This window comes from Bubalus bubalis, chromosome 15 (genome assembly GCF_019923935.1).
Source record: "Bubalus bubalis isolate 160015118507 breed Murrah chromosome 15, NDDB_SH_1, whole genome shotgun sequence".
In the NCBI taxonomy this organism is placed as follows: Eukaryota; Metazoa; Chordata; class Mammalia; order Artiodactyla; family Bovidae; genus Bubalus; species Bubalus bubalis.
The window spans coordinates 75,620,482-75,634,248 of NC_059171.1; the positions used below are offsets into that span (position 1 = coordinate 75,620,482).

General features: G+C 43.2%; 1 protein-coding gene across 4 annotated transcripts in view; it reads left to right on the top strand.

Moving 5' to 3' along the window:
* Positions 1-13,767, top strand: part of KHDRBS3 (KH RNA binding domain containing, signal transduction associated 3) — a 154,796-nt gene that overhangs the window by 102,581 nt on the left and 38,448 nt on the right. For all 4 annotated transcript variants that reach the window (XM_044928864.2, XM_044928865.2, XR_006545099.2 and 1 more), the window contains exon 6: positions 832-1,027. In XM_044928864.2, coding sequence (XP_044784799.1) covers positions 832-1,027 — 196 coding nt within the window. The remainder of the gene's footprint in view (positions 1-831; positions 1,028-13,767) is intronic.

The following is a 13,767-nucleotide window of genomic DNA, read 5'->3' on the forward strand; positions in this document are numbered from 1 at the left end:
CTGTGTATTTACTATCCCAATCAAACTAAAGAAGGAGAGAACTGGTGTACAGGCAGCCACATCAGCTGCTCGGTTCTTCTTGTTTGCAGGACGTTGTCCACAGGAGGTAGGCCTGGCTGGGCCTGTATTTTCCGGTGGAGTCAAATATCTGTCCTCATTTCTTCATAGGACTTGCACGCTCGCTCAGGTTTTAGCTGCCTCCTTCCTTCTTCTCTTGACTTGAAGTCTCATATTTTATGTTAGAAATACATGAATATGTTGCATTCTGCTTCAGAAAATATGTTTATTTCACTTAAGAACTATGCTTTCCATCCTATCTAGTAGATATGTTATTTGAGAAAGTCCATTTTATTCCCTCTCTCATGGAATCTGGTGTGTATTTTGGTCCTGGGTTTGCCGTCTGTGTGTTCTCAGATAGCCTTAAGATCCCTGTGGAGCTCTGTTTTCTTGTCCACAGACAAGCCATAAGGCGCATGTCGCAGTGTTGGAGTGAGGACTGGCTGAGACTCTGGTGGGGTGTGATGGTCCCAGGGGATGCAGCCTCCCCAGATGTCAGCTTCCTGTTCTGGGTCCCAAACAGAAACCGACGCTGGGGCTTCTTTGATGTTACCATGTTTATTTTCACTGGACTAGGTGCCTGAATGGTTGAAGTTCCTTTCTTTAGGTAGACAATCTGTTCCTGACTTGCTTTAGTGTTTTCTTTGCATATAGTGTCCTTATTTCTTTTTACAGATTTATGGAACATTGATTTTCATGAGGTATTAGTACATGTGAACACTGGAATGCTGGAGAACACCATGCAAATTGCTAATGTGACCCTCTTGCTTGCAGGGGCAGGGGAGGAGTCTCAGCCCGGCCTGTGGGAGTCGGGGTACCACGGGGGACACCAGCTTCCAGGGGCGTCCTCTCCACCCGAGGGCCAGTGAGTCGTGGAAGAGGACTGCTCACTCCCAGAGCACGAGGAGTGCCCCCAACTGGGTACAGACCTCCACCGCCGCCCCCGACGCAGGAGACCTATGGAGACTATGTAAGTGAAGGTGCTCTTATGGTCTATGATGCAGTATCAGGCGTGGTGACCAGTATCCCTCACCCTGCTTAAATTGAGCTCTTTAGCATTTACTGAGTGCTAAATAAGTACTTGGTATCAGAGACACAGAAAATGTGAAAGAAATAACCTCCTTTGTCAAATAACTATGAAGGTGAATTTTGGTGGTGGAGAGGCTCAAGACTAGGACCAAGGAGACATGCTGTCAGGCCGTCACACAGGCGTGTGACATGGTGGTCATCCACTACAGGTTGCCTCTGAGTGACTCAGTCATTTAAAAAAGAATTGCCTGCCTATAACAAGCTGTTTTTACCCTTAAGTGTTTCCTCTTAGACTCTGCTACTGAATATGGATTTTTAGTGGAAATTCTTTTTCAGTGAAGAAAATAAAATTTCCTAGTTTTTTTTAATTAATGCAAATCAGTTTTTCCATTTATCATTCAGTAATTCTTTGATACGGTCCACAGACTTACTTAACATAAGAGAAAGAAAATACATCCATGGAAAATGGGCAGCAGGGGGTGGGAGCAGTGGATTCTTTAACAAGAATACAGAACCCCTGGGATTCTTTCTATGACTTTCTATTTTAACATAAAGGAGGAAAATAGGTACTGGATAGATGTGTCATATTAGTCATTAAAGTGTTAATATTAAAGGAAGAGTATATCAACTGTTGTAAAGAAAGGGCAGCAGTGCCAGTCCTGCAGTGCCCAGAGCCCTAGGTTTCATGTTCCCCTTAATGGAGGTCTCCTGCTTGGCGCTCAGCACCTCTTTGCACAGTTTCTGGAAGTCTGACGTAATCCCTGGGCCACAGACAACTTCTTCCATGTCATCTGCAGCCACTGGAAAGACCTGAGCCCTTGTCCTGGTCATCCTGAACTTCTGGTAATTCCTTAAGTGTGCTAAGTCCTCTTAGGCTTCCAGAGCTCTGCTCGTGCAGTAGTCTCTGCCTCAAGAGCTCCTGTCTATCCTCTGAGCGTTTCCTGTCTGCCCTTGCAGACTCGGGTCAGCTCTTATGGAGCCTACCTGCTAGGTGTCCCCATAGCCTCCCGGCTGGACTGGGTGCTGGGGGTCAGGGACGAGAGCTTTGCCCCCTCACACTCAGCAGAGAGGGCACACCGGGAGCTCAGTGAAGTATATTTTACACATAAATCCCAATATGGACAGTTTCACCACTTGGCTATTCAGCTGGGGAAGGACAGGTCTCTGTCTTGTCTCTGTGTTCCTTACAGTTGGACGTGGTCCTGTTTACTAGTCTTCTTACCAAACTGGCAGTTGGGCCTCAGACTCATCCACAAGGGTTGAGTCTTGTGAGGGTGGCAGAGACTGTTGTGAAAGGAAGCAAATGTCGTGAAATTCCTTTGAGGTAGCCTCGTGTCTTCTCTTTTCCACCTCAGCTTCCCTGGAGTTCTCATAGGCTTGGCTGCTGTAGACGTGCTAGGTGGCGGCTTCATCATCATCAGGCCGGTGTGTGGATCCTGGCCGCCCTGTGCCATAAGCATGGGATGAGTCGGGAAAGGACTTAGCTTTGTTGGCTTCACAATCTGCCTGTTTCAGAAAGACCTGGTGCCTTCTTTGCATACATTAATTCATCTTTCTACTCAACGAGATGGATCAAATTCCTATAGTGTGAACCAGACGTGCGTGTTCTGTGTCTCAGTGTTTACTCTAATGGGTCTTGAGTGAAATTACATGAATACAAGTAGAAATTTCTTGAAAGTTTAAAGTTTAGGGGAGCAAAAGGAAGAGAAATTCAAGGCACTTGGTTTTCTAAGCTTAACTCTGCCATTTATTGATAAATGATGAGAAAAGCACTAAAACAATTGATTTGCAAGATATCCTCTTAATAACCCCTGTTCCCATCCACTGCAACGGGGGGGTATAGTGGCTTCCCCAGAGGAACCCGCTTGTCTTTTCAGGAGCCGACGAGGGTGGAGGCTCTGAAGGAGGATGGAGCCTTTATCGGGTGAGCCCACACTCATGCCTGGCTCTCCCCAGACACTCAGTGTAATTCCTGAGCCTGCATTTCCCACCCAGGGCCTGCCTCATGCAGCCTGACCACAGCGTGGCCTTCAGAGAGCAGAGGGCTACAATGGTGGTCCTGAATATAATTGGCCATTGGTCTTAGCCTTTTGAGATTCTAAAGGTTACTCACACTGGCTGCTTAGCTTTGCAGCATGGAAAAGGGAAAAGTATTTTGTTTGTTTGTTTGCTGATTTCTAGAATTTTCGATCAGGTGGGTATACTACAGAATATCCAACTTAGAAAAGCTGGATTCTGTAACCTCCCAAGTGGTTATTCATTCTTGTGACAAGTGGGAAAGTTGAAAGTGGTCTCCTTAGAATATACTAAAATAATTACTCCATTGATGGAATAATAATAAATTAGACTCTAAATCCCATGAGAGTAGAGCCCCCCCTCCCCCGCCCCAACACACACACACCCTGTTCACACCTTTGTATTCTCAGTTCAGTTCAGTCAGTCAGTCGTGACTGGGTCACTCTTTGTGACCCCATGGACTGTAGCACACCAGGCTTCCCTGTCCTTCACTGTCTTCCAGAGCTTGCTCAGACTCATGCCCATAGAGTCAGTGATGCCATCCAACCATCTCATCCTCTGTTGTCCCCTTCTCCTCCTGCCTTCAACCTTTCCCTGCATCAGGATCTTTTCCGGTGAGTCCGTTCTTTGCATTAGGTGGCCAAAGTATTGGAGTTTCAGTTTCAGCATCAGAATATCATTTATATTCTCAACACCTAGTATGATGGCCAGCACATAGTTAGTCCTTAGTTAATATCAATATTCACAAGACTGAGTTTTTTTTTTTTAATTGCCAACTGTGGAGGACCCACCCCAAACTCCTCCTGTGTGCTATGTTGATTTTCATCACTTAGCAGTTTACATCTAACTTGTTAGCAGCGTTGTGCAGTCTTCACTTAGTATATGTCTGTTTCTCAGACAATAGTAGACTTTTCAGGAAAAGCACCATGTATCTTCCTCAGTCTGTAGTCTCACTGGCACATTGTAAGCTCTTAGTGAGTGTTTACTGGACTAGACAACCCTGCACAGAGACCTGGTAAGTTTTCCTAATGAAGGTTGCCATTGATCTTTTCCAAGCCAATTGCTCTAATCATCCCACAGGAAGAGTATGATAGCTGGCATTTGGGAAAAGATCATCCCTTCATCATTCTCGTCTTCTAGAGTTAGGAGGGCAATTGCAGATTACAGAGGTTGAAGGCTGATTCTGTTTAACTCCCGAAAATCACAGAATCACGTATTATAAATCTGATCTGAGTGTAAGAATGAACTTTCAAGAAGGATGTAACATTTAATGAGAAACTGCTCTCCATGAGGTACCATCTTACATGTTGTGCCATCTTGTTCTCACAGCCACTCAGAGGTATTGTGGTCCTGTTGTGAGAACTTAAGGTGTGGGGAGTTGTGTCTTTTCCCAAGTCACAGGGTGGAGAGAGGGCGCAGACGGGGATCCACGACTCAGGGCCTGTGTTCTGTCTTGAGCAGCCAGTGCTGGATTGAGACCAGGCTGTACGAGCTGGCAGGGTCAGGTCCGCTCATCTTTCAGGAAAGTGCCACAGGCCCCGCACACTGCTCCCCTCGGAGGTGCACTGAGGGAGATCAGGTCACTTCTGTGGTCCCTCCAGTGTAATCATTCTCTGGTTATAAGCTGCCTTAAGTAGGGCAACGGAAACTGAAGACCATTAAGACGGATGGGATGGGGTTAGGACTTAAAAAAAAAATAAGGCATTATCATATGTATTGGCAAAAAATTGAACCAGCATTTTCACTTTAGGAATTTCTGAGCATCTGTATCTCTAAAAAAGGCTTGTCATTCCTTTAGAACTCAAAAATGTAATTTTTAATGATTTACTTGAAATATGTTTGTGGTAACAAATCTTTTTGTATAAAACTTGCTGGTTATATCTGACCCATTTGGTTTATTTATTTTAATTTTCATTTAACATTTAGTGTCTAAGGCCATTATTTCCAGAATAAAAGATGCAAAGAAGTCCTATCAGTTGCCTATTTAAACAAAGAAGAGATGAAACCTGTTCTTTTAATCCTGCCACAACTGGTGCTTTTTTTGAGAAACTATATTTCAGTCCTTAGAATACTCAGTGTTCTTCAGATTATGTGTACTAAAATGAAGGTATTCCAGTGCAGTTTTAGGCCCAAGAAAAACTCAATTTATGATATATGTTAAAATTATTTTTATTAAATAATTACCCATTATAAAAGTGGGCATAATAGCATGCGCATTATAAAAGTGTTTCCTTGTAGCCCAAGCAAGAAAGCCTGATAATGTAAAAGTATTTTCTTGTTGAAATGTGCCTATTGAAATTCGACTGATTTTTCTCAAAGTGAGTTGGTGAAGATATTTGATTATAATGTCATCTGAGCCAACTGTTCTTCATCGGAGTCACCGTCACAAATATTCCCTGAGCATGTGTCGTTGAGAAGAACCTCTGTTAGCAAATAAATCTGATGGTGAGAACAGTATTATCACTAAGGCATGTAGAACTCATAGTGGCCATGTGAATAGCAGAGGTTAACCATCTCCGTGAACACTGGTCTTCTAAGAATAACTCAAAGGATGCAGTGCAATTCAACATAGTTAGTTTTTTTCCAAAAAGGAAGAAAATGAGTAATGGATGTGTTTTCAACCATTTGAATATAAATTGGGGCTTTCTGCTCCACTTTTAACTTAGTAAAATCAGATGTAATTATAGTAACTTCTCATCTCTTTTTTGAGGACAAGAAGCATCTTTTTCCCAAAATGACATTGATTCATTATTTATGTCCAAAGAATTAAATAACCAACAAATAATTAGTATAACCCAGAATCTATTCAATGAGAACACTTTAACAATTCAAAATGTTGGTGTCATTATGCAAAAGGACATGTTTGATGCTTCCTGGCAGAGTCCAATTTACATATGAATCTCTAAAGCGAAATCCATTTTGATGAATTGTTTTAGGCTCCACATACAAAGAAAGCACAAAGTACAGAGGGCCCTCCATATCTACAGGTTTGGCATCTGTGTGCTCAACCAACTACTAATGGAAAAAAAAATTTTTTTATTCCAGAAATTTTTTAAATTGAAGTAAAACTTGAATTTGCCACATGCAGGCAATACATTGCATTAGGTATTATAAATAATCCAGAGATGATTTAAGGTACAAGGGTGGGGTGGGTAGATGTACAGATACTGTACCATCTTATATAGGAGCTTGAGCACCTGTGGGTTTTGGATCTGAGGGGGTCCTGGAACCAGCCCCTCGTGGCTGCTGAGGGCTGACTGTTCCCCAGACACTCGGTGTGGTTGCTTTATTTACTGTCTCTGAAGTCTTGTGCATTTCCATCCTGTCACCTGACAATTGCGGGTTAGTAGCCACCCCTCTGACTCTCTATAATAGAGTCCCTTCCTGTTCCTCCCCACAGCACCCACAGCTTGGTGGAGGCTGAGGTGCAGCCCCCAGGGCTCAGGGTGAGGGAACCCAGCGCCCAGGATCGCATGCATCCGTCTTCGTTCCCTGCGTTCACACAGTAGACACGGCTCACTTCCCCATGAGGAACTGAGCTCCAGGTCACCTTCATCACAGCCACTTCAGGGGAGACGCCGGTCCTCCTGCATCTCAGGAAGCATTCTCGCCACCTCCCGCGTCCAGCTCGTGCTGTGATGACGTCCTCTCAAAGAGCCCGCACATTTCACACCTAGCAGTTAGCTGTTTGTATGTTTTCTCATGTCTGACTTCTCACAAACCTTAAATCTGTGTTATTCTTGTTCCTACCACCTCACATATAGTGCTCCCTCAGTAAACGCTGGTTGTTGAGATGGATGGACAGATGGACAGACAGATGATTGTCATTGCCTCAGCTTTGCTTGTGGTCCTGCCCTCCCCCTGGGTCCTTCCCTTAAATAATGTGTTTCTCATATTACTTCTAGTCTATACTTTCTGGCATCTAAAGCCTGATTGATAGTACTGCTCAGCCATTCCTGGAGCATGAGAACTAGTTTAGAAATTTAGGAGGATAAAGTTGAGATTCTTCTGAGTGGTGTCTGAAGACTTTCTCAACAGCATCATTGAACCCCCTGCCCTTCCCACATTATCATTTTAGGCCCATAGATCCCTGCATTGCAGTTCCTTAAACATAGCAGGACTTGAAGTGTGTGGCTTTGTACACGCTCTTGGTTACCTTCGAATGCCTTTTCTTGTTCTGTCCCTACCAGTTCTTGTTACTGTTTAATTTTCAGTCTTGAAGCCTTCCTGGTCCTCATCAGGCACAGGAAGCAGCATCCTGGGTGCCCTGAAACCTGCCTCAGAGGCAACTTACTTGTCTTTGTCCCCCATAGACTGGATTTCTTTAGGGAAGAACTACATCATTTTTTAAAACGTTAGTGTGCCCAGAGACTATCACGAGGCCTGACATTTTGGAGCTACTAAATAAACATATGAGAACGACTTTTACCAAGGCCAGCTAACTGTCATTCCATGTGTCATGCACGCTGTTAACATACGTCATGAAATAAAGCCAATTGTAGCATTCAGTGAACTAATAAATATGAAAGAGAATGCAGTTTAATTAAAAGAATATTATTCTGAGATGTAAAATACTCAGTTTCTAATTCTCCTTATTGTCTACATCACTATTTTTGTGTAAACTAACCTTCTTAGTTTCTTCATCTGCAAAATGCAGGTGATGGTATTTTACCTGTAAATCAGCAGGATGGACCGGATGCTGTTCTAACCTCTTTTCCAACTTTAAAATTCTATTAATTGATTGTTTTCTGAAACTGACTTGCTTTCCACTGTCACCCTAAACATGTTCTTTTAATAAGAAACTGTATTTTCATCAAATGGAAATCTTGATACTGAAAAGAGGGTCACAGAATAAGCAAAGCAAGCATTCTAATGAGAGAAATAAACTAAAGGTGAGTGGCTATGAATCTTTCGAATTCTGAAACAAACTTTAAAAAGTAATTTTAAAAATGAAGATCTTTTTTCAAATGCAAGCTCACCTCTCAAGATATATAAACTAAAGTTGTCTTAGAAATTTTAATCATATAATTTTTTCCCTCATTTCATTATGATTGTGTCAGCCATCTATTCATAAGTATTTACCGTTCACTAACATCCCTTGCTATCTTAATGTTGCGTGATCAGTCTAAGCTTTTGAGCCTGAGCTGATGGGTTAATCACCTTTAAACATATGTACGGTGGAGCGTTCTCGATGAAGGTGTATGAGTTCATCAGACTATGAAAGCTCTTTCAGGTACTTAATATGCTCTGATTACGCAGCTGTATGATGTTTACTGAACAGAATGTGGAATTGTCCTCAAACCACCCCATCTGGCATGGCAGCGCCAGCTTGAGCACGGTGCAGGGTGGCTGGCACACGAAGGGATTTGCGTGTATGAAAGGAGGAGACGTAGGCTCCTCGAAGCTGCAGGGGTGTAGGGAGTAGCAGAGCCAGGTCCGTCTGACCATAGCACCCGGCCCTCTTTCCTGCAGACCCTCTGGTCAGGCCCTCTCCATGGACAATTCGATGTGCGGTGGGGCACGCTGCTGCCCCAGTACCCACAGCGCTGCCAAGTGGAGTCCTCGCCCGGACAGCAGGAAGGAAAGGCATCCTGGCCTGCACTGTGCCAGGACAGGCACCTGTCCCATGGCCTGTGGGCTGGAAAAGGGGTGAACTGAGAGTCAATCCCAGGTTCCCTAACCCGGAGCCTGAAGCTTTTATTCCCAGTATTGTAACTTCTGTAATGTTTGACCTATCAAGAAGGAGAAAGCAAATGAGGAAGGAGCAGAAGCAGCAGAGCTGGCGGCCCAGTCGGGACTGCGTGTCAGCGCCTCCCTAGCCAGGGGCCGGCCCAGCCGATGGCCTGCCCTACTGACTGCAGAAGCTCCCGAGCCTTCTAGATGCTTTTGTGTGAGCTCATCAACTTCAGCCTTCAGGTCAGAAGTTACTGCTTTAATTTATTGTATGTTTAGAAGGACAGTACCTGAAGCAGATGGTTTTACTTGGAAACCATCAGAGAAGTATAGAATAGTACTCTTCTGTCTTCTAGTATTTTTCTGATTCAGTAACGACAGAAAAACAGTACCCTTCAACTTCTAGAAGTTGATGGAAGAAAAGGAAGCTGCCATTTGTTGGGTATTTACAGAACATGTTAGTATGCTGGGCACTGTACCCTATATCATCTTATTTAGTCCTCACTTCATCCCCATGAAGTGATCTCCAGGCAGTTTAGAGAAGATAGCTAATTTTTCCCAAATCACACTTCTAGTTAGTAATAAAACCCACATGCCCTTACTTCCTCACAAGCACGTTTCTCAGCTCTTTGCATGGATCTATCATATCCGGGAAACACCACCATGAGTTAACACTTCCTAGTGGCATGCCACTGGTCAGGGCAGAGCTGGAATGTAAAGCCAGGCAGTCTGGCTTGAGAGCCGCACTCTTAGCCAAGACTCAGTGCTTCCTGGACAAGCCAGTTCCATCTAATTTAAAACTCTGTATTTGCAAACAGAGAAATTATGAAATGAATGGGAAATTATTTCATCACTTCAGATATAAGGGTTGTTATATAAGACTTATTAGAGCAAGCGGTCTATGACTGAGTAAGTTACTGGTGTCACTAGTTCTTCTGCAACTAGTATTTCCTCATGGGGCTTCTGACGTTGGTCAACCTAACCCAGATTTGAAGTGTCATAGAGACAGTTTGAATGGGAGAAACCTGAACTTTGTGTTGTATGTGCAGGCCGCCTTTTCTGCCTGTTCCCTCGATCAGGCTCACTAAAGCTATAGAAGAAGAAACTTGTCTGCAGAAAACACTACATAGACAGTGCCTTTGTCTGTAAAATGGCACCACAGGGAACACTGGTTCTCCATCTGCCCGAAGAATAAACCCTTCTGAAGTTTAGTCAACGAGGAACATCAGTGAAAGCCTTTAGGGAAAAACCAAATATATCTTTAAAATGTACATGTCATTCTTTAATATAGCTTTTGTTTAAAGACTCAGTGAAGGCACATTCCTCATTCTTCTGAGAGCTCACCTGAAGTTTTAATTATGTGACTCGTCTGGGAGTTTGAGTACAATGAGAGTTGTACTGACGCAAATCTTCCTGTTGCAGTGACTGCTGGTATAATTTTTTGACAGTTAACTAATCTCTAAACTGCTTCAATTATCTTGTTTTCCATAGCAAAAAATTTAATTAAAACAGTACAGATTGTGGAAAGGTTATTTATGAAAATGCATTTTAAATGTGAATTGAAAAGCCTAGGGACACATTTTTATTTTAGATAAAAAGATGAAGGTTCTATAATTTTTTTATCTCCATTTTACCAGAAGCAAGAGTAAGTGCAGTGTGCAATTTACTTGAAATGTCTATCAGGTGCTTCACAAGTCTGTCTCTTTCCTAAACTGCTTGAAAAGTTGACCTATTTTAGAAATGCAATACTTTAGGAAATAATTTCAGATTTTAAACTTATGAATATGAAGGGATTTTGTTTTCCTTCTTCCTTTAAGCAAAAACAACCCCAGAAAAGTGCTTTGTTCATGGAGCAGAGGACTCTGAAATGACAGTGTCTCTGAGGCCTGGAAAGCAGATCCTGCCTCCCTAATGAGGAGGGTTATCTGAGCGAGCATGATGGCTGCGTCCTAGTCCTCAGGTGGGTCAGTCCTGAGGCACTAGATTAGTCCTCTGTTACAATGGATTTCCTACAGGAACCTGCCATCTTAGTGTTATTGTTTTCTTGGGCCTTTAATCAGCTTGCGTAGAGCTCAGTCCTGCCTGCAAGTAGATGCTAGTCTACAGAGGACCCGTTGAAGCCTCCCACAATCCCCTGCGTGCCAGGGGCTCCCTCTCTATTGTTTGGATCCATGTGTGTACATCCTAGTTAGGGTATCACCTTGGAGTGGTATGGTCACTCCTTTACTTGTCAGTTTTCCCATTATTTTAAGCTGATGATAGGGCCATGCCTTTTTTTTTTTTTTTTTTAATTTTAATTTTATTTTATTTTTAAACTTTACATAACTGTATTAGTTTTGCCAAATATCAAAATGAATCCGCCACAGGTATACATGTGTTCCCCATCCTGAACCCTCCTCCCTCCTCCCTCCCCATTCCATCCCTCTGGGTCGTCCCAGTGCACCAGCCCCAAGCATCCAGTATCGTGCATCAAACCTGGACTGGCAACTTGTTTCATACATGATATTTTACATGTTTCAATGCCATTCTCCCAAATCTTCCCACCCTCTCCCTCTCTCACAGAGTCCATAAGACTGTTCTATACATCAGTGTCTCTTTTGCTGTCTCGTACACAGGGTTATTGTTACCATCTTTCTGAATTCCATATATATGCGTTAGTATACTGTATTGGTGTTTTTCTTTCTGGCTTACTTCACTCTGTATAAAACTATAAAACTCCTAGAGGAGAACATAGGCAAAACACTCTCTGACATACATCACAGCAGGATCCTCTATGACCCACCTCCCAGAATATTGGAAATAAAAGCAAAAATAAACAAATGGGACCTAATTAACCTTAAAAGCTTCTGCACATCAAAGGAAACTATTAGCAAGGTGAAAAGACAGCCTTCAGAATGGGAGAAGATAATAGCAAATGAAGCAACTGACAAACAACTAATCTCGAGAATATACAAGCAACTCCTGTAGCTCAACTCCAGAAAAATAAATGACCCAATCAAAAAATGGGCCAAAGAACTAAATAGACATTTCTCCAAAGAAGACATACAGATGGCTAACAAACACATGAAAAGATGCTCAACATCACTCATTATCAGAGAAATGCAAATCAAAACCACTATGAGGTACCATTTCACACCAGTCAGAATGGCTGTGATCCAAAAGTCTACAAGTAATAAATGCTGGAGAGGGTGTGGAGAAAAGGGAACCCTCTTACACTGTTGGTGGGAATGCAAACTAGTACAGCCACTATGGAGAACAGTGTGGAGATTCCTTAAAAAACTGGAAATAGAACTGCCTTATGATCCAGCAATCCCACTGCTGGGCATACACACTGAGGAAACCAGAAGGGAAAGAGACACGTGTACCCCACTGTTCATCGCAGCACTGTTTATAATAGCCAGGACATGGAAGCAACCTAGATGTCCATCAGCAGATGAATGGATAAGAAAGCTGTGTTACATATACACAATGGAGTATTATTCAGCCATTAAAAAGAATACATTTGAATCAGTTCTAATGAGGGCCATGCCTTTTAATCCACAGAGCCCCTCATCAAGTGAGTAATCAGTGTTTGATTTCTTGACATGGGAACAAAGCACAGTGACTCTTCAGGATAAGAACACCTGCAGTTGACTTATATGAGTATTTAGGGGGACATCTAGAGATATCCTCATAGTGCGACATTATCTGGGGGAGTTCATCAGGGTACAGGGTCTGACCCTCAGTATACAGTCAGGCAGTGTATCACAGTGGTTAAAAGCAAGGTTGGGAACCACTGACTATTTTCAATTCCTTGCTGTGCCTTTAATTGCTGTGTGACCTTAAGCAAGTTGCTTAACTACTTTATACTTCAATTCCTAATCTGTAAGTGGAAATATTAGTGCTTATCACATAGGACTGTTAGGAACTATTCAATGCTATTCACACCCACCAGGAAGATTAAAGTTAAAACAATCAAGTGTTAACTGGAATGGGGTACTGTAGGAATTCTTACCCACTGCTGTGGGAATGTCAGTCCATACAACTATGTTGGAAAAGGGTTTGGTGGTTTGGTACCACACGTTAAAGCTAAAAACAGGCCTTCTTCCCAAGGCACAGCGGCTCTGCTCTGGGAACCACAGAAGAGACTCATAAGGCTTATGTAAGAGGTGTGTAGGCAAAACTGAAGAAGCATTTACAACTAGGGTGGATAAGGATGTGATAGTACAGCCATGTAGGCAAGCTTTCAGGCCGCAAGAAGGAACCAGTGGTTGCTGCCTGCAGCACGATGGATGGATCTCATGAGCATGAAGCTGATTGAAAGAAACAGGCACAGAGGGGTTGCCACTCTGATTCCATCTTTATGAAGCTCAAGAGCAAGTAAACCTCACCAGCGGTGTTGAAAGTCGGGATGGCGTTCCTTCTGGCAGGAGGTAGTAACTGAGGATGAGCCCAAGGGGAGCGTCCGGGGGCCGAGATGGTCCCTTTCTTGATCTGTGTGCTGATTACACAGCTGTGCTCACTGAGCTGTGCACCTGGGGTGTGTGCCTTCGCATGGCTTACATTATGCATGAATAAAAAGTTGAAAACATGATCAGTTTGTGTATTAAAAACATTGTACTAGACAGACGAGATACTCTCGTTTATAACAGAACAGCACGTCTTTCATCAAGCAGATTTGTTCAAGCTGAACAAACCTCGAGCTCATCTGGTCCCTCTACTATTAGACTAGATGATAATCTGAAGGTTTCTGGGTGAGTCTACAAACTGAGCAAGGAGTAATCGTAATACTAACCTTATGAAATTCTGACAGGGATGTTTTCATTGTGGAGCAACCTCTGCATCATGAATCAGGCGTACGTCTTGGTGGGTCAGGAGCCCTTTCCCCTTCCAGCATGGGATTGGAGGCGCCTGGGGCCTCTCTCCTGGCCAGTCATGCCACGCCCTGTGGAAGAATGAGAGAACTCATGTAAACCCTTCCCTACCAGTCAGTCACCATTCAGGAAGTGTTTA